Source organism: Cryphonectria parasitica, assembly GCF_011745365.1.
Source record: "Cryphonectria parasitica EP155 unplaced genomic scaffold M406scaffold_5, whole genome shotgun sequence".
NCBI lineage: Eukaryota > Fungi > Ascomycota > Sordariomycetes > Diaporthales > Cryphonectriaceae > Cryphonectria > Cryphonectria parasitica.
In genome coordinates this window covers 3,561,529-3,589,506 of record NW_024468913.1, presented here as the reverse complement: position 1 = coordinate 3,589,506, position 27,978 = coordinate 3,561,529, and the positions used below count along the sequence as shown (strand labels likewise).

Here is a 27,978-nt window from a genome sequence, read left to right as displayed (position 1 = left end):
CAGCCCCTCCATACCCTTCTTCTTACAATCCCTTGACGCAACATCATCATGGCATCCAAGAAAGACCTGAGACGGCCGGATCTGGGTAAGATCGTCCCCATTGTTTCCCCCTTTCTTACTTCGAGCTCCAGAACTAATCGCATACCTGCGGGTGCCCAGTGATCCCCTACCAGGAGCCAATGGCCAAAAATGACGGCGCCGACGTGAGCTCGACCATGTCCCAGACCCTGCCGATGGCCGCGATCTTTATGCGAAATCGCTACATAGGATGGTACGAACTCCACCACCCACAGTATACTTCGAGCAGTTGCGTGGCGGTAGCCGCAGTGGCCAGTCTGGGCAGAGTGTCAGCCCCAGATACCAAACTGGCGCGCGCACAGTTCAAAAGAAGAGGGAGCAAAAAAAGTCAAGGGAAACATGGTACGGTACAAGGTTGCTGACGTGACGATTGTCTGATACAGGGCTGCCGTGGTTTTCAGCATACAGAACTGGCTGGGCGAGAGCGAGTACAGCAAGACGAGCTCAAGCACACCTGGCTATTTCTCTGTCGGGATGGCGCTCATGTCTCTGGTTGTGACATACCTGCCGATGTTTCTCCCGCCTCCACCGGGTAGCCAGAAGATGCCGACGGGAACGGAGGCTGCACCACCGGTGCCCCTCTCATAGAAGACGGAATGGGTTCGGAAAAGCTTTAGATATGCCACTGATGTGGAGTGCAGGGGTGGTATTGGTTGTGAGGGAGGCTTCTATATCGGCCTCTTGTTGTAAGATAAGGCAGACAATAATGATCAAATTTCTGTTTGCAGATTTGACCGTTCGTGTGCTCAACAAGAGTGGCTGGTAATTTGTGCACCGTTCTCTGTGCACCCGTGACATTCGATAGGTGGCAAACTCGGAGACAGCTCTGGTGAAAAAAGCGAGCCATGCATCCGGGACCTGTTGTATGGCCTAGCTCCATCTGTCTTCCTGCACACTTGGTATCAATTGGGTAGGCGATACCTGTTGTGTTGGCCTGTAGCCTGTCTGATGCAGACTGCAACTGAAGCCACAGTCCCTATCATGGAGCCAAGACCACTGTCTATGGGGTCCAAACCCTGTGCCTGAGCTGTAGCAGTGGGGTAGCGCATCTCTTGGGCCCTTTGGATCCAGTTGAGAATATTATGAGCGACCTTTGTGGAATATCGCCATCTCTGAGTCTCAAGTGACAAATCAATCGATGCCAACAGACGCCCTATCTTATGAGAGCAGGGAAAAGCCACTCTTTCATCCAAGTATCAAAAGTAAAAATGTCACAAAAAGTCGATGAGGAGAAGGGCGGAAACAGCCTAGGCCCCCGTGCGTGCCCCACACAACAGAGACCGAACGGAGCGGGGATCTTCTTTACGCAGGATGGAGATGGGGAATGGGGCCCCATCCCCTGTTGCAGTTGAGTGGCCACGCACTGACTGACTGACTGGCGCTGTAACCCACAAGGCATTGATGATCACCGCACCCTGGGACGTGTCCTGTGTCTGTTGTTGTCTATGTGTGCTTGATCCGTCTGTCTGTCCCAAGGGGTATTTCGACAACAAATTCTGTGTGCATATGCCTCTTGTTATTGCTACTCATGCATCAATCTTGTTTGTCTGCATGAGTTGTGTCTCGAAACTTGCTCTGAGATGAGAGCCTGACACTCCGAATTGAACCTGACTGAACACAGAAGAGTTCTTCTCCAGCAGCAAAGTGTGAGTCTACCAATAAGTTCGTTTCCAGCATGACTTTCAAGCCTGCAAGTTTTGGATCACCAGGACATATCCAGAACTGGTCAAGCAAGTCTCTGTACTTGAGGAGGGAGTTCATTCATCCCTCGTTGCTGCTGCTGCAATGGGTCAATACCCCATTCTTTCCAGTACCACCCTGTCCCTGAGGATCTCGGTTCGGGTCGAGGAAATTATGCAGCAGCAGGCAGATCTGACAGATCTGGCAATCATGTCGAGATGACATATGAGGCTTGACACCACAGCCCTCATCACTGATGCGATTCTTTCCCACGGTCATGCCTGTGTCATGCCATATCATGTCGAACTTATTCTGACAGATTTTGCAGTTAGCTGAGAGAATCCTCGAGCGAGGAGGACATCAGGGCACACAAGGACCCCAGATCCAGGTTCGGTCACGAGACCAGTGCACTACCAGCAGCAGCATCTGTTTCGGACCAGTCTGTCAGCATCACCATGTCTTCTGATCAAGATGACCCTCTCAACTGCTATCATCTGCCACGGCCACTTCCTGCATGGGTCAACCCGGTATATGCCAAGCACATAGTGAAGGGCAACTTCATGACACTCGTTGCGAGGCCCAAGACCGTCGAGAACGGCGAGTGGATAGCCCACCAGGTTGTTGAGCACTATCGCAACCTCTGGCACTTCGTTCGGGTCATTTACGAGAAAGAAGACGCAGGCATGAGCATCTGCAATGCCACAACCTGTCCCAAGATGAGTGCTGGACCGTAAGTGACCCACCACCGCCTCTTCCCTTTCTTCCGTCCTTCCTCCCTCCTTGTCTTTGTTCTCAACCCCCAGAAAGCTGCGGCTGTCACATACTATCACGAATCCAGCCTGGCTCAGCGTACTGACACACCCCCTCCCAGAAACCACTCCTACACATGGCTCAACAGCCGCCACGAGCCCGTCGAGCTGCCCGCCTACGAGTACATCACCCTCATGCAGCGCTGGGTGTCCAGCAAGATCGACGACACCAACATCTTCCCCACGGACCCCTCCGGCGTATCCTACGCCCTCAACCCGGCCTTCACCGACCCCTCCCTCCCACCGGCAGACGGCAGCGACTGGCCCGGCCGCCGCAGCGGCTTCCCCAGGGAGTTCGGCTCCATCTGCCAGACCATCTTCCTGCAGATGTTCCGCGTCTACGCCCACCTGTACCACGCGCACTTTGTGGAGCCCTTCTACCACCTGAACCTGGAGAAGCAGCTCAACAGCTGCTTCAGCCACTTCCTGCTGACGGCCACCACCCTGGACCTGCTCAAGCCGCATGAGCTGGAGCCCATGCAGCCGCTCATCGACCTGTGGGCCGCCAACGGGACGTTCCCTGCGGATAGCAAGGCGTACAAGATGGCCAACTTGAGGGCTGGGCAGGCGCTGTTGGCGGTGGTGGGGTTGTAGCTGTTGGGATGTGAAAGGGCTGGAATGGTATCGGGCAGTGGTGGTGGTAGATTCCGGTGTAGGGAGAGGCATCCCGCAAGTTTGTGAGGTCTAACACGGAGCTGGGAGATGGGTTAATCATTATTGTCTAGCCGCAACTAATTGCAACGTTTTTCAAATATCTAGATATTGAAGTGGAGACTGAGATGTGTGCGTGTTTCTGTGTATGTGTGTGTGTGTGTGTGTGTGAGCACGTTGGCTGACCTACGCCTATGGAAAATCTGCAGAGCAGTGTCTCTGCAAAATGTTTATCTGTAAAAGTGATGAAAGACGTGCAAAAAGCGCGTATGAATGATCATGGAGGATTCTCTAATCATTTCACAATTGAATTGAGTTGGTCGTCAATGCCAATGTTGCGCAGGCAGGAAAGTAATGAAAACGCAGATCCTCGAACCGTGATAAGAATACATGAAAACAACTGCAATGGACCCCAACTATTGTATGTTATCGACACTTGGACAGTCGTATTTTGTCCCTTTTCTTCCTCTCTTTCGTGAAGGACTTGCTATGATACATGCATCAAGTCCGCTGTCTATGTCTCCGATTTCCTAGGTATAGATCAAAGGTTGCCTCTATGTGCCCCTCCAACGCTCGAAGGTAGTCCAACCACGATATTCCCAAGTTAGCGTGCAGTTTCTGATGTCCTTCTTGCCGCTCACGTGGCTTTTTGGTCTGCAATCCGGGTCTTAGAATTGGGTAGTTGAAGCAGGGGACTAAGGACAAGGCACGCGGCTCCCCGGCGCTCCAGGCGGCACACTTCCTCTGCCTTTCTTCTCTTTTGGTGGTTTTGGTCGACTGCAGGGGGAGGGCAGATTCCTGGCAACAGGCGGCGAGGGACCAGTGATATAACCTAATTATCCTGGGTGTGAACAGACATGATCGAGTTTCAGACCAGGTTATGGAGAGAGTAGCACAAGCCGAGAATGGGAAGCAAAAAGTCATATAGATGGATTACTCACAATCGGCTTGGTGAAAACCGTACAGGTACAAGGCTTCGTATACTCGCCTGTATCTCCATTCCTCCAAAGGCTCCTGGGTCCCGTCGGGCTTTAGCCCACGGGGAGTCTCTTTGCGCATCTCCTTAGAGTCCTAATCTCTCCATCTATCATACCCACTTTTATCCATCAACATTTCCCTGGCCCAAGATCTCAGATGCCCGGGCCAAGACTTGGAGTAGCAAGAGCCAGATACTTCATGGGCCTTCTTAAGGACTTCCAGGTTCTTCCTGGACGTAATGTTGTAAGGCGTCTTGCATTTGAGACACCAATAGTCTTGGGAATGATACCTATCGATATGCTCGCTGCAAAACAAACATCAGGATACTTGCAGGTACGATAGTGTGGGGGTTTGAGGCCATACTTGAGTTTGTGTATGTTTGGAAAGCTTGGTTTCGTAAAGTTGTAGGTAGATGTGAGGCCCGGGTGGACATGGAGCCAAAACATGGCAATAGGACACCGAAGTCTACGCGCCTCTTGGCACTGGCTTGTCCTCTTTCGTTTCTTCAAAGGGCTGCTAGGAGAAGCAAGCACGGTGTCCTCCGTTGCGCCAGCCGCTACCAGCGAGTCTTGGGCTTGTAATGTCTGGCTCATCGTCCAGTATGGATCCGGTCCATATGAACGTAGTTAGTCAGGCTGATGTTGTTCTCGGGATCAGAATATTAAAAGACAACGAGAACCGTGAGGCAAAGAGATACGTGAAGTAGTGAGATGCTGTTGCGTAATGAAGATGTGGTAGTAGGTCCAACGGTTGGCTTTTGAATGCCTGGAAATGGTCCCGGTGATGGGAAGGAGATAATGGAAAATGGGTTGGGAAGAACTAAATAAATAGAAAGGAGAGGACAGAAAAGAATATAAGAGCGTCGCTGCGATGTTTTAAGGTTTACATGGTGGGTGGCTTGCATACGTAGGCTCTCGACCACCGCCCCTCCAGATCGTCGCTGCGATGGTTTTCAATATTATCGCTGCGAGGGCTACTTTAGTGCCGACTGGGACGACAAAGTTCATGTGGCTCCCTGCAGGGGTCTTCTTCATCGCTGCGATGATTTCAGTTTCCTGTGGGGGAGGGCGGGCGGGCGGGTGTAATAACATAAGAGTCGCTGCGATGATATTGAAAATGGCCTATTACATGGCAGAATTGTTTCCTGCGCTATTTCGTTGGATATGCAGGCTCTGGGACAGCAACCGAGCCTTAGGTCAAATCATCGCAGCTATTTTATAAACCACCAGTAATTATCTCTATATACTGGTGGCGTGGTCTGTGGCTTTGAGCTGCAACCCCGCGGCATTTCGATTTCATCGCAGCTACCATCTCAGAGCTGGAGTTCTCACCATCTTGTACTTCTTACTATATAACGATGCCCTCCGGCCTGCCCTCTGACCAGCCATGGCTCGTTGTTATACAGCTTTTCTACCTCTTTTCGTCAAGGAAAAGAAAGGATCAAAAAATTATCACATCAAGTGAATGCATATATTACTGCCTCCCTAGTTCAGCCTCATAACTTCCACCATGACCCATCAGACCACAACAGACCCTCGTGGAAATTTGCACGGTGCTGGCAGCCCACTTCCTACCCCAGCCGACAGCACAACCCGTCCCAGTCAGTACATCCGTGTCGTCTACCAGGACTACCGCGGATGGTACTGGTATACCCAGCCAGAGGTCGATGCCGTCCAGTCCGTATGGGACGCCATGCGTCAGGTGCGCCAAGTCCAAGCCTCCTGCGATGCAGCACGGAGGCCATGGCGCTTTCTGTCTACGCTTCTGCGGAAGCATGTCGTAGAGATGGCGAGGGTCTCGACGGTTTGTAGTTTTTTTTCTTGCTTTTCTTCCCTTCTTTTTTTCCCCTTCTTTTTGGTTTTCTTTTTTTTTCTTTTTTGAATCTTCTTTTGGAAGTCCTTCTCAATTGGCATAGGTGGACTGACTGGCTGACCGGCCGTGCACTTCCCAGACTCGACTCGACGATGTTATCGAGGGACAGCACCCTTCTCGGAGGGTCGAGCTGTCCGCCACACACCGCGAGGCCTGCCCGGGGCTCACGGCCATGTTCAACGACCACCAGGTCATGGGATCTGAAGTCATCTTTGCGCAGTCCTTCCCCAGCCTGATCACTGGCTCGCAGAACGGCCAAGTCCTTGTGGTATCATATAAGCTGAGAAAAAGCATGGTTATCAGGCTTGTTGTTCTGTGGCTTGCGTTGTCGGGGTTGATTGGTGTTGCTATCGGAAAGGTCACCTCGAGTGTACCGGCGGGCTTCAGTGCATTTGGAGGCTTGATGCTAGTCGTGACGGTCCCTTTGAGCGTCATTTTCTGGATTTCTGGGTAATCTGTGACGATGAGAGATATGGTAGCTTCGGAGGTTGAGGTGAACTGTATATATTGTCATTGACGAAGTCTGATTGCCCTTGCCTGTATCACTGTGTGCTCCCCTTGACCCCAACATTCTGCACTTTTGAACATGTTGGACCTTTCTCATTACCAATAAATTGATCGTAGTGTCAGGCGACCACAGGCACACTCGTCCGCACGATCTCTGACAACAGCCCACAACGGCTAGTAGAGATGGGCGGCCTGGTCCTAGTGCTCTAGACATGGTCAGTGCAGCATAAGCAAGTGCTCGGTACGGGAGCCAGCCCCTTCGTCCTGTCCATCCTAGCGATTTGTTGGGGCTTTCAAAGATCACTCGCCGGTGCTTGTGGTCCCTGCCATCAGTTTGTGTATGCAATGTCGTGTCACCTCAACCTCACCGAACATTACCAAGTGCCATGGGCGACCACCAAACACTTACTCACCTAGGATAGGTAGAAACGTAAGTCGCTTGTTACCAGGAACTCGTTGGGCGGTTAGGCTTAGCCATCGAATGGTTAGAAACCCTAGGACGAGACGGTGCTGCATTTCTTCCATCCATGACTCCATCTTAGCCGTGCTTTCTCTTGCGATGATCGTGTCATATCGTCAGACGCATGTTACAATGCCCCCAGATCGGGTCTTGGACCTGTAATTAGAGACGCTTGTCTCTTGTGTTCGTTCCCTAGACTGGAAGGCCATCGTTGTCAAAGCATCAACGAAGGAACCAGGCCTCACAGCCATCGCCAAACTAGATAGCTGCGAGGCCTAGATCTCAGTATATATATATATATAACGCTTCAGTCGTCAGGTCTCCCCCCTCTTTTCGACTTGTTCGCCCAGTCTTCAATCTAATATCCATCCCTTCTCGCACTCTTGGGCTCCTTGCGGTCCTCTTGAGAAGTCCGTCAAGCAAAACGGAAAAGAAAAAAATGGACTCGCCACACAGTCCCCGTAGTTCCGTCACGGTGGAACACGGCAGTCCAACAGCACCGCCGCGGTCGACCCCGTCCCCGAGCCAAGAAAACGAGGAGGCCGGGGATGACCAGCAGACTTGCGAGCTCCACAAGAACAACGACCAGACCGACACGGAGAGCTGTGGAGCTCCAAGTTCCCCAGAGGCCGATGAGCCTTCCAATGAGGAGAATAGCGCGGCGGATGACGAGAACGAGGAAGCACCTAGGCCCAGAAGAAATTTCTGTGTCATGCCCTCGTTGTGCGCTGCTTGGGTCGATCTCGGGTGGCTGAACGAGCACGATCTATGGTACCGGAGCATATTCAGAACACTGTACCAGGACCCAGACGGAGGATTTCTATACTTCCTAGTATGTTGCCCCCCCCTCCCCCGATCCATAAGAAAATAAAATAAAAATAAAACATCATCCATCTCCAAACGGCTGACTCTGAGTGCCATAGTTGTCCAACGACTGGCGGGTGTGGCTCAAATGGGATGGGTGGTTCGTTCACGTCGACGAGAACGGGCGGATCCCACAGTGGATGTTCGACGAAATGCACCCGGCATGGCGAGTCCGCTGGGAGGCCAATAGACGTGCTATGGGGCAGTCACGATCGCCTATTCCATCAAATGAGAGCATCGAGCCTGGTCATTGACCTTCATGAGCATAGCCTCGGGAGTTGGATGGTGTTTGGGTCCGTGATCTATTTGATGATGCGATTTCAAATGGCTTCCTGGAAGGAGGGGAAGGGGGCAAAGGGCACAAAAAAGTAATCAAAAGGAAGGTAAAAGTAAACAGAGACAGATGTATTTGAACTCAGTGTATATGAAGGCAGGCCGATCCTCAGCGCTTACTTGCTTCTCTCAACTTGCCCCAAAGTCAATCTCTGGAGCGCTGCTGGAAAGGCTAAGAAGCTTGTGGCCATATGGCTCGATGTTGTGAAATAATATATCGGCTTGAGCTGATACGAATGCCATCAAGAATAGTGATGATTCTCCCCAATACAATAACAAGCTAGGAGTATTGTCGATGCACCGTGGCCAGCGAACTTGCGCTGATTGTTGTCACAACTTTGGATCAGTAATCGCATCTTGGCTTTCAACGACTATTGGGGAAATCGGTTCACTCAACAGCTACTAGCTCAAGAACCCCCCCCCCCCCCTTTTCTTCTCTCCTTTAGAGTGGTCTGGTACAAGGAGGTAGGCCAGTGCGTAAGGGCTGATAGAGCCTGTAGATACTATAGTAGTACATCAATGCCTTGGGGGCTAGATCCGGTCGCTGTATACACGATGACCGCGGGGGTTCTGAGGGGAAACCGAGGAGGGAGAAGCACTCGCTCGACCTGCAGGTATGACACCCTATCCAACCTCCCCCCCCCCCGCCCCGGGCGGACAGCACACAAGGTGTTATGCCCAGAACGGGAGAATCGATCGATTGTATGCTGTGGTACACGAGCAAAGCTCGAAGAGGGCCATTATTGCTGCTGCTCAGAAATCATTCCCACCAACCGTGACAGCGATTGTCCAACACGACATTGGTGGCACTTGCAGAGAAGGGCTTGGAACTGATCCTGGACACACATGTGAGACATGCTTCTTTTTATCAGATCCCGACCAAGATATCTCGCTGATGGGCAGCAGAAACCTTGAAGGGAGCTGGCTGCTACGGCCACGTTTATAATAGATGACCCCATTGATCCATGTTAGCAGCTGCCCGCCCAGGCAGAAATAGACATCTGCTATTCATGCACGGTTCGCCGAAGATGCCGACGAGTGTCCAAGTTGCATCGTCCCGATGTTTCCCAGCGGCTAAAGAAACCTGAAACATGACACAACCAGTTATCTTGGTGAGGTCACGTCAATTTGGATCACAGCAGGATTGCCGACCCAGGGTCTAGAGCGATAACTGTGGTAGCGAATTCTGACGAGAGGAGGAGGGGTGGAGGGGCCAAAGGGGGGAAGCTTTCGTCAGGCCAGGATGCTTCAAAGAGATCGAGATCAGAAGGGGGCAGGGCCTCGAAGAGCGTAGAAGCCAATGACTAGCAGGCACGTTACGGTGTAATGGGCAAGGGTTTCTTCTGGTCGGAGATCAGGGAAAACCAACGTCGGCCTGAGGAGAAACTGGGAACGACCGTTGAGGGTGGAGGTTTGGCATTCAGGCAGTGTGATGTCAGGACCATGTTGTTGTCAAGTTTAGGCCTGGCCACCGACTATGAATCACACAGCTGCAGTTGCAGCAATTGCAGGGTGTGGTCCAAAGGAAGTTGGGAGGGAACCCGACCTGACTGGCTGAGGTCCCAGAGTCCTCCTTTCCCACCTTGCCGAACCTGGGCTTCCCTCAAGGGGGCCCCCTGCCCCTTTCTAGGTGGGCAGGGGACCCACTATTCTGCACAGGCCAGAGCCTGGTCTGGGCTTGTGTCTTAGGCTTCCGGAAGTGCCCCTGCACGCACGCTGTTACGATGCGCTGTACACCACATTTTTAGTAGTACTATGGGTATCCGGTAGCGCCGGAGCGGCCTCTTCAGTGTTCAGTGTCTTCCATCTAGATCCTTCTTCCTGTCTGCTACTGTTACCACCAGCCTGTTTCTGATTTAGACAGTACAGACCAAAGAGAAAAGGAAGAAAGAGAAGAAAAAAAGGGAAAATCCAGCCTTCATCGCCCGCCCCCATAGTCAATCGAGTCAAGCAAGGAATTGTCTCCCGTTCCAAATGGTCTCGGCCTGTAACACACACACACACACGAACAGGATTCCCTACTCACCGTCCTTCCTTTGTTGTTGGCGTTGCGGCTGAAATCGAAACCCAGTCCAACAGTGTCCAGCGCTGGACAGGGAGGGACTACTGCTGCTGCTGCTGCTGCTGTAGGCCCCCAAGCAGTATAGTTGGCACTGGGCAGTGTAATAGTAGTCCTATGCTCGGCGCTATGTTGCCTGGTAGCATTGTGTCTGGCCCCTTCCTCTTCGTGCTCTCCTCTCTTGAGAAGGAGGAGGTCGACCCCTCATCCCAGGCCACCCACAAATCCCAACTGTGGGCTGTGGATGGAGGAGCCTTTTCTCTTCTTTACTCATATCACCTTCCAGCGGAAAAACCCCCTCTCTTCCCTCCTCCAAAAAAAAACCCCCCAATTGTTATCCATACCCATTCAATCACCCTGTCGCTCCGCCCCACCCCGACCCCACTGCTCATCCGCCGCTTGTTGCAATCCTAGGTCGTTTCTTTTCCCACCGTCTGGTCCTGATTCATTGAACCTTCACCAACAAACCTCTGTGCATCGCCTCTCTCAACCATGGTCACGCCGTCTCATCTCTAATCAATCCCCACAGCCATCAACGATCGTTATCATCACCCATCTTACGAATAGGCAACGTCTCAGCCCAGGAGGCCAACGACAGAACCCATTCTGGCCACGAGCGAAGAGGGCTACAGCGCGCGCGCGAGAGAGAGTGTGTGTGGGAGGAGAGACAGGAAGAGGGATCCGAGGCGAGGGGCCAAAGGAAGCTGGACCGCGTCCGACGTCTGGCTTTGGTTATGAGGTCCCAATCTTCCCTCCTCGGCACTCGGTCATTTCACCGTTGATGTCGCCTCGTTAATCCTTACAGTCAACCTGCTCATCATTAACCAAAGTTACAACTTGGGGCTGCAAGTGTGCACTCATTGCACTTCGGCCCGGACCCGGCCTAGGCCCCTTCGACTCTCTCTCACTCTATCTGGACGTCCTCCTCTCGACTGAGTGTCTCTCAAAGGCACTGCAGCCAATCAGCCCTGCTGAGCTGAGACACTGATCCAGTCGTCGTCTCCTCCGACGGTCGACACCCACTGCTGCCACTCACCGCACCCCCGTCGGCATGGCACGATCCCTGACTCTTCGTGACCATGCCCTCATGGCCCGCGGCGCGTCTACTGGCACCATCGCCGGTGCCATCATTGGTGCTGCCGTGGCCGCCATCCTCATTCTGCTCTGCAGCCTGCCGTTCATATTGAAATGCCGCCGCAAACGCCGACTGCGCAGGCGTCAGGAGCAGGATGACCTGCACCCGGAGATGGGCATGCCCGGCATACGCTCACATTCGCAGACGTTCTCGACGCACGCCAACCGCCTTTCTCACATGTCCCAGAGCCGTCTGGCATCGGCAGCTGCCACTTTATCAGATCGCGACTCGCAGACTGGCAAGGAGTACGGCCCTGATGGCATCACCTATCATCGCAGCGCTGCCCCCAGCCCGGCCCTGGTCGGCAAGACGCTGCGCACATGCTCTCCCGCTCCGAGCATCGCCATGCCTGCCTCGTCTGCGTCTCTCGCCGCGGGCAGCCGCAGCGACTCACCAGCAGTTGCTCAGGCCCCTTTCACTCCACCCCCTGAGAAGGAGGAGATGAGCCGAGCCCCGACTTTCGGCACCTTCACGACCGAGCCGGAGCCCCTGTCGCGATCTCCTACAGAGAGCCTGCATGGCGCTCACCCGCCCTCCATCGGAGGGACCTTTCGGAAGTTCCACGATAGGGTGTTCCATCGCGACAGCACGAAATCTAGTGGGAGTGACTCTCACAAGACGAGCAGTAGGTCACCAGATGTGGACCTCGACGAGCTGGCGCAGATCCAGACCGGCGCCTCAGCACCGTATCTTGTGGACGAGAAGATCCCCACGGGGGGTTCAGCAGCAGAGTACTACTCAGGAGCCCCATTGTCACCTCCAGAGGAACCTCCTCTGCCGATTTCTACCGGAAATACTCAATTTCTCCATCTGATGGCCATGCCCGCTGCCGCTCTGGCTGGTATAGCCGCGCCCCACACTCATGTCAGCATCCAGCAACAGCAGCAGCAAAAGCAGCAGCCACAACAACAACAACAACATCAGCAACAATCAAGATCTCTGGGAAGCCCATTTAATCCTCCAGGGGCGCCGCTCAGCCCAACGTCGCCTTTTTCGAAAGACGACGATTTGAGTAGTGACGAAGGCGAGAGGCAGTCATCGGAGGCGAAGAATGATTCACTCACTCCGCCACAGAGAGGCCTCCGCTCACCCAGCCCCAAAAGGTTTGAGCCGCCGCCCAGCCCGTCCCATCCAGCTCCAGGCACGGTCAACCCGATGGATATGATGAAACCCTCGACCGCTGCTGAGCAGGCTGCCTGGGTACATACCGAACTCTGGAAGTTGGAAAACTCCCCGCCGCCGCCACCCCAACTCGAAAACTCACTACCATCCCAATTTGAATCATCGCCTACACCCGCGCCCGCACCTATACCTGCACCTGTATCTGCACCTCATTCCGAACCCTCACCACCACCACCACCACCACCACCATCACAACAACCACAGGCCTATCAACCACAGCAGGACACCTACCCTCCGTCACAACCAGACAACGCCAACCCAGGACCTGAACGTCCTCACTTCCAGGCTGTCGTCCGACACCCTACCGAGATGGACGTCACCCACAGCGGTCACTTCATCCCCCAGCATGAAGAACAGGTCATCACCAACATCTCCGACACCTCATCGCCAGGCCCCGAGTTTGATCTGTATGCCTATGGATCATCGCCATTAAATCATATCTCCCCTGAGACCGGCCTCACGGAGTCTGCCTACACCGAGTCGCCCTCGCCACGCTCATCCACATCACAACGCCCAGCCAGTTCCTACGGCGGCACAGACTACCTGGAGGCTTCACCTGGCGACCACTCGCGGCCACCATCACAAGCATCACAAGCCTCACAGCACGACGGCTCACCCAAACCGACGTCCTTTGCCTGCGATATCTGCGGAAGCAAATTTGACCAGGTGCATAAATTGAAGTATGTACAACATCCCTTTGCTTGACCTTTCCCACCTCCACCCACCTTTTGCATGTCAATCCTCCTCTTACACAAACCTGCAGCCACCACAAGCGTTACCACGAACGACCCCACCAATGCCTACAGTGCGACAAGCGCTTTGGCACCAAGACACATCTAGACCGGCACGTCAACGACAAGCACAACAAGACGCGCAAATACCATTGCACGGTACCCAACTGCGCGTATGCGAAGCAGGGCGGCGGAAAGTCTTTCCCGCGCAAGGACAACTGGAGGCGGCACATGCAGAACAAGCATTCGGTGCAAAACCCGCCGGAACCCGTCGAGGAGGACGTCACGATGACCGATGTAATGGCATAGCAATGCTAGCTGACGGATGAGAAAGAAAAATATCGATGAGGGGAAGATGAGGGGCTCAAGTGTGTGCCAGAGAGGCAACAATTTGCCCATAATTTCGCACATTCGAAAGGGGCTGACGGTGACAAGGGACGACGACGACGATACCGTAGTCCCAGGCGTCATGGTTCTGGCAAAACGGAAACGGAACGGACGGGAATGGCCAGACACAGCTTGATAACAACAACACAAGGCATTTTCTCGTTTTCTGGGTTTAATTAGGAAGCGCATACCATCACGATATGTATCATGCTCTCTTTTTCTTTTTCAGCGGATACCATGATCATCGTTATACTTGCCCAGATATTCACTCTGTCTTGTGTAATGTAAATCTGCCGGGCTGCGACCCTCGCAGGAACAAAGAAGATAATAGACGTTTTTGCACGTTGCACGCAAGTGTATTGGTTCATGTGCCTGCCAATGCTGCCCAGAATTTTTTGTGACTTAATATGGTGTTGGCAAAGCCAGTTGAAATGGGAGACTTCTTGGAAACACGGTCAGGAGACGCAAGAAGTAAAGAACAAGATCATCAAAGATGTGTGTATGCAAATCTGACCTCTTTTTTCCCCTTTCCGTTTAATTTGTCCTATCAGGTCGTCTATCAGCTTTACACCCAATGGTAAGGAGGGTTTCATAATCATCTCCTCTCCCAAACACCACCTTTTTCTATATGCGCATTTGTTTCTTTTTGTCTTTTGTCTTACTTTTTCTTCTCCTTCCTTTGTATGGCCGCTTACAACAGAACAGCTAGCTATTCAGCCTCGCGGGGCACACAGACGGTTCTGTCCCTGCTGCTTTCCTACGCGGGGATGGTCCCCCTCACACCACCCTTGGCGCCGACCTCCCTCAGGGCGACGGTGACGCCCAGGTCGGCGGAGACATTTATCGTGACCTCGACCTTGGCGCCCTTCTTGACGCCGCGGATGGCGGCCTCGGCCAGGGTGGCGCCGGTCTTCCACACCTTTTCGCGCTTCTCCTGCTCCTCCTCGTCTTCGTCGTCGTCAAAGTCGCTGTCGTCATCCTCGTCGTCGTCGGCATCCTTCTTGGGTTTCTCCTCGGCGGCGGCCTTGGGCTCCGGCTGGGTCACCTTGATGTGCGTGTTGCCCTCGACAATCTTGATCAGCACGTCGCCGCCGTCCTTGGGGCCGTCGACGTGCACGGTGCGCCGGGCCGGGACGGCTGTCTCCGGGGCGACGATGGGTGTGAAGACCTCTTCGTCGCTGCTGTCCTGGCTCAACGTCAGGACGCCGATGGCGTTGGTGATGTGCTTGACGGTGGTCACGGCAGGGTGCACGCTCTGCTCGATGTCGTCGGCCTCGAACTCCTGGATCAGGCTGGCCTGCAGTGCGGCGCCGCGGGCGACCAGCTCCGAGGGATTGATGGCGGAGGCGATGGTGCTGGGGGCGAGGACGGCGGTGGACGCGGGGAAGATGTAGCCCATGTTGGCGGCGATGCGGGGCGTGTGCGAGGTGCCGCCGGACATGATGACCTCGTCGACGTCGAGCACGTCCAGGCCGGCCTTCTTGACGACGCCCTCGACGAGCCTGTTGATGCCCTCAAACACGGGACGGGCGACCATCTCGTAGCGGAGGCGGTTGATGGTAGAGGCAAAGTCGATGCCGTCGGCGAGCGACTCGACGCTGAAGCTGGCGTTGGTGCCCAGCGACAGGGCCTTCTTGGTCGCCTCGGCCTCGAACTTGAGCTTAGCGAGAGACCGGGTATTCTCGCGCGGGTCGGTCTTGTGCTTCTTGATGAACTCCTTGGCGAAGTGCTCCATCAGGACCTTGTCGAGGGCGTAGCCTGCGAACTCGTAGTCGTGCGCCGTGGCCAGGACTGTGTACATGCCGCCGCGGCTGGCGATAACGGCAACGTCGCTGCGGGTACCACCCAGGTCCGCGACCACCACGATCTTGTCCTTGACACCAGCCTCTGCGACGGACTCAGGGCGGGCATCGTAGGCCAGCACGGCGGCGACGGGGTCGGCAATGAGCTGGAGGACCTCGAGGTCGGCATCCTTGGCGACCTTGACGAGCGCGGCCTTCTGTGCGTCGTTGAAGTTGGTGGGCACGGTGACCACGGCCGAGGTCACCTTCTTGCCGAGGTAATCGGAGGCGGACTGCACAAGGCGGCGAAGGTAACGGGTCGACACCTCAGACACGCTCAGCTCAGAGGGAGCAGCGTCCTCGCCTTCCTTGTCGTTGATGCTGAAGGAGATGGTGGATCCAGTTTCTTGAGGGTGGGCGGAGGCGTGGTTGTGTGTTGGGTCGATAGACTTGAAGCTGTGAGAAAGAAAAGGAGAGAAGGAGGGCTTGTCAGCATCACCAGTGTATCTTTCCACAGGGCTCATATGTGAGTATGTGTATCAGTACGTACTCATTTCCTAGGAAATCCTTGAAGTATGCGACTGTGTTCTTGGGGTTGCGGACGAGGAAGGCCTTGGCCTGGCCGCCGTAGTACTCCTCGCCATCGACGTAAGACAATATCGTGGGTATTTGCCGGTCTGTGTAGCCACTGTTAGATAGCCTTCTTAAGCTTCCAGAGAGGCCTCAGCTGTACCTACCACCATCCTCGTTGGCTATGACCTCGGCCTTGTCATCGATTGTGTATGCGATAGAGCTGTTGGAGTTGCCAAAGGTGATACCGATCGCAACACGCTCGCCTGGGCCAGCATGGGCCTCTGCCGCACTGTTCTCACTCATCTGGAATATATCGAGAGGGGAGAGGGTCCAAACTTGAACTGCTCGTGTCGGGAAGCGTGGTGAGAGAAAGAGGAATGGCAAGTTGGTGGGTAGAACTTGGTTTGTTGATCTTTCCTACAGTCTTTTTGGTCTCTGAATCTGAATAGGCTGTCGAAATTTTTGGACAAGCCCAACTCAAAATTTCCCCAGCGGAATCTTGCAAGGCTGGGCACCCCTGCAAAGGCGTCCGCCAGCACAACCACCCCCCCCCCCCCACTATACCAAGTAAGTACATATAGGTCGCGATAACGATAAGCTTACTGCTTGCTACCAGAATTTTGGAAAGTCGAAGGCCTCCACTCGACTCACATCAGCAGCGTGTCGCGGCCTTTTCCTTTGATCGTGACAGCTCTATTTCCAGCTTTACAACCTTCCAAGATCGACGTACCAAACATGGCTTCGACGACGGGACCTCTGGTCCTCCCAGGAGACGCGTTAGATCCTTCACATATCCCGTCCCATCCCAAAAAAGCTTTGCAATTGGGACCTGGACTGCGGCACATCCTCCCGAGCACGATTTTACCCACCGTGGCGGGACAACTCGTCACAGACAGGAGAAAGAACTCTGTGTGGGTTGAGTACAATGGAGGGCGGGTATGTGTCATACTCTTGGACACGGCCGTCCTCTCGAAACGATTGCTAACAGCCATGATCCTACAGTACGTTCCATCTCAGGGCGACCTGGTCATAGGTCAAGTCCACCACGGCGCCGCCGATTTCTACTACGTACAACTCACCCCTCACACTTCCAACGCGTTGCTCCCCGTCCTCGCCTTCGAGATGGCCACCAAGAAGACGCGCCCACAGCTCGCACCCGGCCAGCTCGTCTACGCACGCGTGTCCCTCGCAAACAAGCACATGGACGCCGAACTGGAGTGTGTCAACCCTGCCACAGGCAAATCCGACGGGCTGGGTCCCCTCAATGGCGGCATGCTATTCTCAGTGTCGCTGGGCTTTGCGCGGAGGCTGCTCATGCCAAAGAGCACTACAGAGGGAGGCGTCGTCGTGCTTGAAGAGCTCGGGAGACTAGGACTGCAGTTTGAGATCGCTGTGGGACGAAACGGCAGGGTGTGGGTGAGTAGTGATGCTACAAGGTCGATCTTAATAGTTGGTCGAGCTCTGAAAGAGACGGATGAGGGGAGACTGGAGGTGGATGCGCAGAAGAAGTTGGTCAAGAAGCTGGTCAGGGAAACGAGCTGAGCTGTTGCAGTATGAGGAATACTGCGCAGATCATACTTGGCCGGAGCCAACGACATTTGCTGTACCTCGGCGCGGTCCACACAGTCGCTCAAATTTCAGCCGCTGTACTCATTGGACCTGAGATTGGCGGGCAAGTCGACATCTGTGCTGCAGAGACAGTCAACAAACTCGAGGGCATATGGTCAAGGATCACCCCAGTTGGCTCTACATTGTGCTTTGAGAGTCAAAGAGCAGGTGAGAATTGGCAGGTGAATTGTTAGGCCCGGCCAGGTCATGATTGTCGGCTTGATGGTTACAATTTGAGGAGCAGCAACTGACAAAATCGGAGTCGGTTTAACGATGAGCCCCCGCACAACCGCTTTTTTGGCGGCGGGCTGTGGCCATGCCCGGCTCGGAATACGATGCGGCCGCAGCGGCCGACGCGCAGTTGTGCGGCCGCATCCGCCGCAGCGATCTTTACCTGACTAAGCCAACTCCACGCCTACGTTGATTTGTGCTCGAGAGAGAACATGTCGTGTGGCACACTTTTATTGGCCTACCCTAACGACATAGTGGGAGGACAATTGGGCATTGCATATCAATATTGACTTGGCCGACCGAGAAACCGAATCACTGCCGAGATGGCCAAGCTTTTCGACCATGGCACAGATTATCAATTATAGGAAATGACCGCAACGAAGACTGCTGGCAATGAGAGATATAAAGAGCTGTCTGGGACACGCCTGAGTATGGCAGGTAGCACAATGACTTGGTCGGAGAAGAGATTCAGCTCAGATATCACTCCGCGATTCTACTCAAATACATATACCAAAAGAATTGTCCTACAGCACTGAACTCGATCATGTCTACTCCCAAGGTTTTACTCATCTTCGGCGCTGGCCCCAAAGTCGGTCTGGCCACCGTCAAGAAGTTCTCGAGTGAGGGGTACAAGGTTGCTGCGGTCTCTCGTCATCCCTCTGAGGAGTTGAAGAAGATCGCCGACCTCATCGTGCCTTTGGACCTCAAGGATCCGACTCAAATCCAGCCACTATTCGAGAATGTTACCAAGCAGCTAGGACCGCCGCATGTCGTCGTCTACAATGGTGAGTAATTTTCTTATATCCCAGAGAAGTTTCTCCCTTCACTTCTTCAAGGATCGATGCGCATAGGACCTCCACAATGACTGACGCAATAGCAGCATTTGACGTTCAGGTCGTCGACTCTACGCACCCTCTGCAGGTCTCGACGGCCCGCCTCACGGAGAGCCTGGCCGTGAATGTAGTCTCGCCCTACACCGCAGCCGTCGAGGCCGTCCGGCGCTGGAAGGTCCTGCCCGACGACGGCACCGTGTCCAAGACATTCCTGTTCACGGGCAACATGTCGACCACGCAGGCCTGGCCGTTCTCGCACTCGCTGGGCATAGGCAAGAACGGCACGGCCTACTGGCTCGAGACGGCGGCCGCCACGTACAAGGGCGACAAGCACGGCCGGTTCTACTACGTCGACGAGCGCGGCGAGGACGGCGAGAGCGTCTACCACCTGAACGACGCCGCGGCCCACGCGGACGAGTTCTGGAAGCTGAGCGAGGAGGTCAAGGGCCAGTCGCACTGGAACTGGACGTTTGTCAAGGGCAAAGGCTATGTGCGGAACAGGGCGGCTGTGGAGAGGGAGTTCAGGGGCTGGGGTTTTGATCTCAGTGGGTATCCGGAGGGCGGCTTCGCGTATGACGAGTTCAGCAGGCTGGCGGCGGAAAACGAGGATGTCAAGGCTAAGCTTGCGGAGCTTGGCATTCACACCTGATCAGAAGTCTCCTGGTCAAGGTGACATAAGCTCTTGCTTTTGCAGATGGTTTGCTGGACGGGTTTTCTTTCAAGGAGAGTGTCTCGTGCTGTCGGGATTGGTGAAATTCATATTGTCAACAGTGTTTACTGAGTTGTGGAAAGTTCCTATACGCCAGGATGGTCGCATTTTTTCGTATTGTCTCAATATCTCATCGTCACGCCTTGTAGAATTCTCGACTAGGCCTCAGATAAGTGTTCGATAGCAAAAGAAATCGTTACAACTTTTCAAAGGGCACATCAAGGGGTTGGCATGAGTCTTGCTCTCGGTTCGCACAAGAAATCCCGGATGGTCTCAAAGTTCCGTACGACCGGAGCAATGACAACCTCGAAATTGTCCACGAGGACGTCCTGGGATCACCGTCCCTGTGGGCCTGCAGACAACAGTAATCTCGATCTCAGGCTCGTACTCCGGACCTAGGCGTGTTCCGATATTGCAACCATCATGAGAAATAGGCGAGCACAGATCCACACGTAATCGTACGATGCCTTCACAGCAAGACTACGTAATTAAGTATGCAGGCGCCGTGTGTTCATCTTGTGTGAGCCACGCCGGATGATCGGCAAACAGGAGCTGAAGAGGCGAGCTGAGCAGTGACACGGGGTCATTCCCGCGACTGGTCAGGCAAGACAGAGAGGTCTCATGAGACAAAATATTTTGGGGGATCCTACTTGTGATGGAACGTCCCATTGCATGTGTGCAGCCTTCTTTTTTTTTTTTTTTTTTTTTTTTTTTTGAGCGCGGGGGAGGGGGACGCAATTATGATCTGTTATGTAGACAAGCAGTAGCAAGCGCTTGACACACTGATTTACATCAAGAATTTCCCAGAATAATAGCTCATGCCTTGGAGCTATATCACCATCTCACTGTCACTTCAGGTTGGGAATTTTGACCGTCACTTGGGCATGAAAACGAGCAGTAACAAGCCAGCAGCATATTGTGACTGTAAGCATCTTTATGCTTTAGCTGATCATACTGTAGGATAGTGCCCGGGGTGTGGGTTAGGCGCAGGTGTCTAGACTATTTTTGTGGCCACAACCCGCATTGCTTACCCTTTTGACTTGCAAGTTCTAGCCAAAAAGTGAACCTGGAGTTGCAGCCAAGACTCAACGAGGGGGAAGTCTAGATGCAGTGTTCTGAAAACGGGCCACTAATTTACCAATCCCACGATCTTCATGGCAAAGCAACAAGAACGCCCATCTTCCGAATAAGACCGATGAGATTTTTTATTTTTTTTTCCGCAGAAGAAAAGGCAAGAAGAAGAAAGAGAAAAGAAAGAAGAAAAAAATTGTAATACATCAGTGGTGCAGGATCCTACACTCCACTCCACCCTATGCAGTGTGTCTCACAGCATTTGATGATATGACAGATCCGATTCGTGGTATCGTCACTTGGACAAAGCCATCCGTCGGCGTCTTCTTTTAGGTCGTCAAAGAAGCATCACGTCATTCAGGACACACTTGGAAATATACGTGGGTTAATACGTGCAGACGCCCCCGCTGCTCAAAAGCCGCCCGGCATGCACGCCGGGAATGCCGTGAAAATCAAGGAAACGGTGCTGCAGGTTCCCGCGTGTGTCTGTTGGGTTTGGAGTGCCGACTTACCGGGGCCAGGCAACTGACGAATCGAGTCCCTCAAGGGGGGGCAATTAATCCCGTTCTGTAAACAAATTCCCTCTCTGCAAAGTGTCGCTCCGCACTTGATATGCTTTCGAGGAGGGTGGAGCACTTGTTTTTGTCATCTTGCATTCATTCACCGGTCCCTCGCTTAGACAAAAAAACACAAAAAAAAACACAGGATTGAGAAATTTGGATAGAACTGTCACTTATCAGGATCGAGAGATGATCAATCTGCCGGATGTGTCGAAATGCCCCCACGCTCGTGCTATGTTTTGGGAAGGAGGAGGAAGGATGTTGTTCTCAGACTTACTATACCTGCTTCAGCCTCTTCAGCCGAATATCCTTCCAAGCCTGCGAATTAAGCTTTTAGGTTTTCGCGCTGAACCACTCATAGACCCTTCCAGCATGTTGTAAAATTTTCGCATGGCACCTATGCATCCTTGGCGGTATGTAACCTTCCGCTTCTCATCATATGCAAGGCAAGACACCCCCCCCCTCTTCTCTCTCTTTGAGCAAGAATCGCGCCTCTCAGTAAGCAGTACCAAGAATTGAGGTACACAGGTTGGTAGAATGCCGACTTGCATGAGTTGCTTTTTCAGAAATCGTGCCGGATTATGAATCGATTACAGTACCAGCGGGCCAGCTGCATGCGGCATACCATGCCTACAACCTGCGCGGGCGCTCCGGGTAATATAAGCAAGGGGGGGGGGGGAAAGAGAAGAAGAACAAAACTATTTAAACTCATAAATTGCCATTTAGATGAAAAATAATTTGAAGTGCAGAATCATCTACACTTTCATCTAACAGAATTACACTCCACGAACCCCAAATTTTCTCATATCTTACCCCTTCAAAGCCAGACCAGGAACACGTTGGTCTCTTAATATCCTCAAACACTAATTAGTTCAACTCTTGCCGAAGCAACAAAGCCGTGCCAACTAAGTCGATTCTTGATTCGGTAAGTCTATATCCCTTGTACTTGTCTTCTAATGGCGCAGGAATAGTATTTTTTTTTCATCAAATGACTTACTGGCGTTGCGCGTATCAGTCCACCATCATGCAGTCCCACCGTATGAACATCGCCACTGCCATCCTCGGCCTCGCCGCTGCAGTCAATGCAGTTGGCAACAGCTGGAACCTCTCATGTGGAAGTACCTGTGATGATGACCTTACTGTCGTCGCTTCGGGAGACTACAGTTCAGGCACACAGACCTGCGGCAACTTCCCAGCCGAGTACAGCGTCTGCACTCTGGACGTGGATGAGTCGGTGACCTGGGGCGAGCTGTACGGATGGATCAGCGAGGGTGAGGATTGTGTTGGAACCGAGGAGCAGGATAGCACCTTTGAAGCCGGCGTTTGCACGTCTGTGGCTGACTATCAGTCTTATATTGTTGTCTTCGAGGTGTAAGGCGGGGAGAGAGACTTAGTGCAGACCATAGCATGGCTTGAGCTTGAAAATTACGTCCTCGATTGAATCTTTCTGATGCCATTTGATGCAACACATGTGATACTTCGGCTTGAAACCGAAGTGAAAGATTAAAGAAGAAATTGGCCCATTAACTTGATAGCAACAACGGGAATTTGCGATGTTGGACGACGAATCGAGTAATCACTCCCATGCCGTCACGTGTCGAGCCGTGGACGACAAGTCTCAACGTCTTTTCGTTGTCATCTAGGAACATGGTTTCGACGGAGATGGGCAATTTAGGTTAAACTCCTACGAGCGTGCGCCATGAGAAACAAGACACCCATATCAAGCAGACATGCGTTCGCAATGGGATCTGATGTTTGGAGTAAATACAGCATCTATTCACACGCACATTTAGTCCCTCTGGAACTCAGAAGAAGCAAGTGCATACGATTAACGTAACCTGACCTTTCGATTGGCCAGCAATCGTAATATGACCTCTTGGGTCGTCGTCCGCTAGCTGAAGGCTTGATTACTAAAAGCAGACACAGTTTAGGAGAATTTCCTGACAGTGTGATTCAATATAAATCATTTCTCTGCAGGTGAAAACTGTTTTCGATGACTGTCTCAGGAATGCCTTTTCTCTTTAGACTATTCAATGTTTCTATGCCCACAAACAAGTAGAGAAAAGCAAGTGTGCCGCCACACACCAACCATTCTTGCCAATGGCAATTCGCACCACCGATACCAGTACGAGACGATTGAGCCAGGTCTAAGCCATCCTAGTGTCTAGTGATCCCCATTTATTCTTATTGACAATCGTTACATAATGCAACTCTGCAGCATCCAATCATTGGTATCGGCACCCAGCAGCCATGTCGTAGGCAGGTGATGAGGCAAGTACAAGACATATCAGCCATCTAGTCAGGGTTCAACAGCAAAGCCGAGACTGGTCTTTGCCATGAGTAAAATCACGCAGTATGAAACTGTGCTATTGGTATATAGTTACTTGGTACTTGATCAGTGGGGCGAGGTATGCTCAAAGACACGCAAGCAGGTAGTGAATAACATCTGGCTTGAGGAGATTTGCGATTCTCAATAGTAATCATCAAGACAAGCCCATAGCGACATGGAGAGGCTTCTAACATGAGTCACAAAATTGTCATCAATATTTCATTTTCAGTCATGAACTGACACATGTCGGTTCTTCTGTCTTGACCGAGACCCAGGCACTTACTAAAATCAGTGCCAACCCTCCCGATAATTAGAAAAGCCCCAACGCCCAAGATCCAGAAAGAGAAAAGGGAGGAAACAAGGAAGAAGGAAACCAATATACGCCAATGGAATACCCTTGCCCAACTCCCATACGAGTTCCCTTTCCTTTTCTCACATCCTACCATTGCAGCATGAGTACGAGAAAAAAAGAAAAAGAAACTTTGCTAAACATGCAATATTCAGTGGTACTCATGAGGCGCTCGTCACACCCACGTGCTCGGCCCAAACGTCTCCCCCGGTGGCAAAACCGAGTACACAGCAGTGCTGGCGAAGTCGGCGGTAGACAGCGCCCCGACGTTGCCGAACCAGTTGGGCGGGTCGGCCATGGTGAGGTAGAGGCTGAAGAAGACGACGATGGTGGAGATGATGAGGCCGCAATCCAGGGCGGCGGAAGTGATGTAGTTGTACTGCATCCACCAGGCGTTCCAGCGGCGCTTGATGAAGAAGTTGAAGATGGTGCCGACAAGGCCCCAGCAGCTGGTGGGCAGGAAAATAGCCGTACGTGGTCAGCCAAGAAAGTTAAGAGAATAATTTGTGGGAGGGATATAGAATGAAGGAGGAAAGGTATGGGTGAGAGGTGGATAGACTTACAGGTAGATGTATGTTGTAGCAGGAGGCAGATATCCCGACCCCCCAAGGATGAGAGGCACATGGATGTACCGCCATATGCTCATGGGATACTTTCTCGCAAAGTACCATGAGAGCAGCGGCGCCAGCGCGCCCAGAAGCCAGAACCACTGCAGGCCGCTGTACAATGCCCCGGCGCTGAATATCCTCCTGGGTCCGATAGCGCCCCAGATGACGCTTGCCGTGTAGAAGACCTTTTGCCCTGTGCAGGTGTACTGATTTGGCTGATCATCGGAGCTGTTGGGAGGAGAGGGATAGTCAGTGATTGTCAGTTGAGCGTGATGAGTGAGTCCTCTCTCTCTTTCTATCGTCTCCTCGGGAGGAAGGCGTGAGAAGAGAAAGAAGAAGAAACGAAGAAAGCAAAATGGAACATACCACACATCCGGGATATGTGCCAGCGCCCAATTCATGACAGCAATCTGTACAATGGCCGACCACACACTCGCAATCAGCTGGGCCGAGAACATGGTGCGCGGCGGCACCTTCATGTAGTGACCCAGCTTCATGTCCTGTGCGAAGCCGAGGGCCTGGGTGCAGCAGATGTAGCCGTAGTTCTTGAACAGCATCATGGCCACGGGGCGACCGGGCACGAGGTAGCCGACGACATACTCGGTCAGCAGGTTCAGGCCGAGCTGGATGTTGGTGATGGCCTGGATGATGCCGATGGGCACGGTGAAGATGACCGCGATGAGGATGCAGACCACGAAGGCCCACCAGGGAAGCTCTGTTGGCCTGTGTGTGTGATTGAAAAAAAAAAAAGAGAAGCTTGTTAGCGAATGGAGAGAGAGGAAGGGAAACACGTGACAATGTCTGTGTGTGTGTGTGTGTGTTTTCTGGTTGATGGATTCACTTACCAGGCACACACGACGACAAACGACAGCGCAATCATGACAGCAAACAAGGCCAGATACCACCAGTCATCCGCATCCCGGTACTTCTTCATCATGCGCATGTGGCTGTCGTCCTCCTGGTTGCGCGCGAGCTTGAACTGGGCCTTGACCTGGCGGCTGTGGTACAAGATGACGTGGACGATCATGGAGGAGATGCTGGCAAAGGCAAGGCCGTACGCGATGACATACTGCATGGGCATGTACAGCGGCGAGTAGGCGTAGTACTTCTCCTCGTTGAACACGGAGACGTCCAGGATGGCCGAGACGTTGTACATGTTGCCCGTGTTGTCGTAGGACTGCGGGCTCTGCACGGGCAGGTAGGCGCCGTACCAGAAGCCGCTGTAGTACATGCCCATGGACATGGCGACGAAGAAGACCAGGACGCCGCCGATGGTGTTGGCGATGGCGTAGAAAGGCGTGATGAGCGGCGAGCCCAGGTAGCCCGAGACGACGGTCCAGTCCAGCGTCAGCGGCAGCAGGCCGTAGCCGCTGACGCCGCCAAAGAGCTGGTTGACAATGGCATTGTCCGGGGCGATCCAGGTGATGAAGCAGAAGAAACTCATGCCCTGGAACAGCCAGCCGGGGAGCCAGTACCAGACGAACGAGCAGGCGGCGAGGATCATGAACCACTTGTACCGGCCCATGCGCCAGCCGCTCGCCGACTCTGGTTCGGCCTTGGACGAGTGGTCGTGCAGCGCATAGAAGAGGGCGCAGTTGACGAGGTTGCTGGGCCAGATCATGGCGGCCGGCCAGACAAGAAACCGCCTCGAGATGCCCGCGAGCCCGTATCCCAGACACAGCGTCGTGACGCCGAAGAGCGTCTGCCAAGCCCAGCCCAGGTACTGCTTGTACCAGACTTGCTGCACGATGATGACGTCCGTTGCGTAGAGAGCGCCGCCGCCGTACGCCGCGTTCGACATGACGGTTATTATCACGTGCTCCTTGAAGTTGAACTTGCCAGGGCAGAGATTGAAGCGCAGGCCGAAGACGTTGAAGACCCGGTCCGGGAAGATGCGGTCCCAGAGAAGGCCGATGGGGTATGCCACCAGCTGGATGACATAGGTTGTCACCTCGATGCTGGGATTCCGTAGGGAGAAGAGCATGTTGATCCCGGAGCCGATGGTGCACAGGAAGAGGCCTATGACCCACGCCCGTATCGTGTTGGCTGGTAGGTCAACATCGTAATTTCGCACCGTCGAGCGAACCTACACGACACGTTTGTCTTGTTACCAAAACCAAAACAAAATAAAGAAGCCTCCCCCCCTCCCCCCCCGTCCTCGCCCAAAAGTTAGTCGGGTTGGCTACTCACCTCGGGATAAGGCGAATTGTCCTCCACGATGAGATGTTCAATCTCGACGCCCTTCTCTGCATTCCCTTGCCTGATGGCCGCATCTATCTGCTCCAGCTCATCGAGGGGCATGTTGGGGTCCAGGTGGTGCATCTTCTCAAACTGCTTCAGTGACGCCACGCCCAGCGACCGCAAAATCTCCCGCTCCGACGAAGTCTCGGCCACGGCGACATCAAAGGCGACGATCTCGGCGGCGTGCCGCCGCCGGAAGATCTTGTGAAGGATATTCATCTTTGCCTGGTTTCCTTGGAGGAGAGCAGGAGCAGGAGCCTCATGCCCCTAAGGGGGAGGGGTAAAAGGCGTAGAAGAGAGGCTGATAGTGAGTTTGGCTATATGTCATGAATTGGGAAAACGTTTTGGTGTTCTGCGCATTGATCGTCCGTGGAGAGTGACTCTCCAAGAGATTGTCAGAGACAAGAGAAGAGAAGAGGGAGAGAGAGATGGTCTAGACCACGGCTGGGGGTTGACAGCTTAGGAACGTTGTATGAAGAAGGAAGGCATAAAACAAAACGTGGGAATATAATTAGACCAGAGACGACCTCCCTAGGTCTTGTTTACCGCTGCTCTCTGTTTCCAAACGGACCTGTGGGCGAAAGATAACAATCGTGCCAAGAGACAGAGAAAGAAAAGAAAAGACTACAGAAAGTTTGAGCTATGAGAGCCGTCCACGCACGAGGAGGGCGAGCGTGGGAGACTGCAAGTAACCTCGTCGTCCGTTTCGGAATCCAGCCACGAGGAACACCGGCATATCATGGTGGACTGAGGTGGGGCCTCGGTGCGTCGAGCATAAGAAACTAATTGCATGCACGCCATCACGATAGTTGGGGGTAGCGGGGCCAGCTTGAGAGCCGGGAGGGATGCGCACAACGAGAGAGCAAGAGAGGAAAAAAGCCAGCCAAGGCTCCAGATTGCGGTCCGTATGTGACCATTGTAGGGCCCATCGGTGGTTCGCACTTCTTGTGAACCGTTGCGCGGAGGTAAGGAGTGGGCGACCTTCCTAAAAGGTACTATCAGCGAAGGGGGGGTCCTGTCGGCCATGACCCGTGATTGGGGAAGATTGTATAAGTCGGCTGCGACGGTTGCATAGTGTGGAGGGTGCAAGCGATAAGATGCCACCTAAAACAAGGATAGTTAGTGGGATGTGGATACCACCAGTAAAAGCATGTGTACCATACATAGTTATGCGTGTGAACTTGATTGAGTTCTCATGAGGACCCGAATGTCGTGATAACAGATGTAGATGTCAAGCTGTATTTCGTTTCACGATACCTTGAATGGTCTTTCAATGGTTCTCGGGACACAAAAAGGTTTCGTGCGCCTTCATAGTGATGGTGCATTGAAATAGTTCACGCTGTCGACCAATCCAATGCC

The 27,978-nt window shown here is 53.2% G+C and overlaps 10 protein-coding genes across 10 annotated transcripts; 8 read left to right on the top strand and 2 right to left on the bottom strand.

Annotated features, from left to right (window-relative positions):
- Nucleotides 1–9: 9 nt before the first annotated feature.
- On the top strand, nt 10–806 carry M406DRAFT_322851 (uncharacterized protein). Its single transcript, XM_040919702.1, has 3 exons — nt 10–85; nt 160–271; nt 462–806. Exons 1-3 carry the CDS (start codon nt 49–51, stop codon nt 664–666), a joined length of 354 nt encoding a protein of 117 aa, XP_040776001.1. The 5' UTR covers nt 10–48; the 3' UTR covers nt 667–806.
- A 1,407-nt stretch (nt 807–2,213) lies between these two features.
- M406DRAFT_340527 (Mob1/phocein) lies at nt 2,214–3,161 on the top strand (the record flags this gene model as incomplete). The annotated part of the gene is made up of 2 exons (XM_040921562.1): nt 2,214–2,488; nt 2,630–3,161. 2 exons carry the CDS (start codon nt 2,214–2,216, stop codon nt 3,159–3,161), a joined length of 807 nt encoding a protein of 268 aa, XP_040776000.1.
- Nucleotides 3,162–5,705: 2,544 nt separating this feature from the next.
- M406DRAFT_331352 (uncharacterized protein) lies at nt 5,706–6,522 on the top strand (the record flags this gene model as incomplete). Its single annotated transcript, XM_040920622.1, has 2 exons — nt 5,706–5,999; nt 6,148–6,522. 2 exons carry the CDS (start codon nt 5,706–5,708, stop codon nt 6,520–6,522), a joined length of 669 nt encoding a protein of 222 aa, XP_040775999.1.
- Nucleotides 6,523–7,474: 952 nt separating this feature from the next.
- Nucleotides 7,475–8,153, top strand: M406DRAFT_331351 (uncharacterized protein; the record flags this gene model as incomplete). Its single annotated transcript, XM_040920621.1, has 2 exons — nt 7,475–7,867; nt 7,959–8,153. 2 exons carry the CDS (start codon nt 7,475–7,477, stop codon nt 8,151–8,153), a joined length of 588 nt encoding a protein of 195 aa, XP_040775998.1.
- A 4,532-nt stretch (nt 8,154–12,685) lies between these two features.
- On the top strand, nt 12,686–14,073 carry M406DRAFT_322850 (uncharacterized protein). Its single transcript, XM_040919701.1, has 2 exons — nt 12,686–13,288; nt 13,372–14,073. The coding sequence occupies exons 1-2, from the start codon at nt 12,918–12,920 to the stop codon at nt 13,646–13,648; spliced, it is 648 nt and encodes a 215-aa protein (XP_040775997.1). The 5' UTR covers nt 12,686–12,917; the 3' UTR covers nt 13,649–14,073.
- Nucleotides 14,074–14,483: 410 nt separating this feature from the next.
- On the bottom strand, nt 14,484–16,442 carry M406DRAFT_352029 (HSP70-domain-containing protein; the record flags this gene model as incomplete). The annotated part of the gene is made up of 3 exons (XM_040922661.1): nt 16,245–16,442; nt 16,058–16,184; nt 14,484–15,963 (listed from the first exon to the last, which is right to left on the bottom strand). The coding sequence occupies exons 1-3, from the start codon at nt 16,381–16,383 to the stop codon at nt 14,484–14,486; spliced, it is 1,746 nt and encodes a 581-aa protein (XP_040775996.1). The 5' UTR covers nt 16,384–16,442.
- A 373-nt stretch (nt 16,443–16,815) lies between these two features.
- On the top strand, nt 16,816–17,613 carry M406DRAFT_31962 (uncharacterized protein; the record flags this gene model as incomplete). The annotated part of the gene is made up of 2 exons (XM_040919326.1): nt 16,816–17,016; nt 17,083–17,613. Coding segments are annotated over 2 exons (732 nt in total), but the record flags the coding sequence as incomplete, so codon positions are not given.
- An 850-nt stretch (nt 17,614–18,463) lies between these two features.
- Nucleotides 18,464–19,401, top strand: M406DRAFT_260413 (NAD(P)-binding protein; the record flags this gene model as incomplete). The annotated part of the gene is made up of 2 exons (XM_040917361.1): nt 18,464–18,704; nt 18,800–19,401. 2 exons carry the CDS (start codon nt 18,464–18,466, stop codon nt 19,399–19,401), a joined length of 843 nt encoding a protein of 280 aa, XP_040775994.1.
- A 2,442-nt stretch (nt 19,402–21,843) lies between these two features.
- Nucleotides 21,844–22,532, top strand: M406DRAFT_356776 (uncharacterized protein). The gene is made up of 2 exons (XM_040923524.1): nt 21,844–22,017; nt 22,108–22,532. Exon 2 carries the CDS (start codon nt 22,117–22,119, stop codon nt 22,465–22,467), a length of 351 nt encoding a protein of 116 aa, XP_040775993.1. The 5' UTR covers nt 21,844–22,017; nt 22,108–22,116; the 3' UTR covers nt 22,468–22,532.
- Nucleotides 22,533–23,615: 1,083 nt separating this feature from the next.
- On the bottom strand, nt 23,616–27,329 carry M406DRAFT_346833 (putative isp4 protein). Its single transcript, XM_040922225.1, has 5 exons — nt 26,569–27,329; nt 25,224–26,464; nt 24,745–25,101; nt 24,334–24,606; nt 23,616–24,219 (listed from the first exon to the last, which is right to left on the bottom strand). The coding sequence occupies exons 1-5, from the start codon at nt 26,836–26,838 to the stop codon at nt 23,946–23,948; spliced, it is 2,415 nt and encodes an 804-aa protein (XP_040775992.1). The 5' UTR covers nt 26,839–27,329; the 3' UTR covers nt 23,616–23,945.
- Between the last annotated feature and the right edge of the window lie 649 nt (nt 27,330–27,978).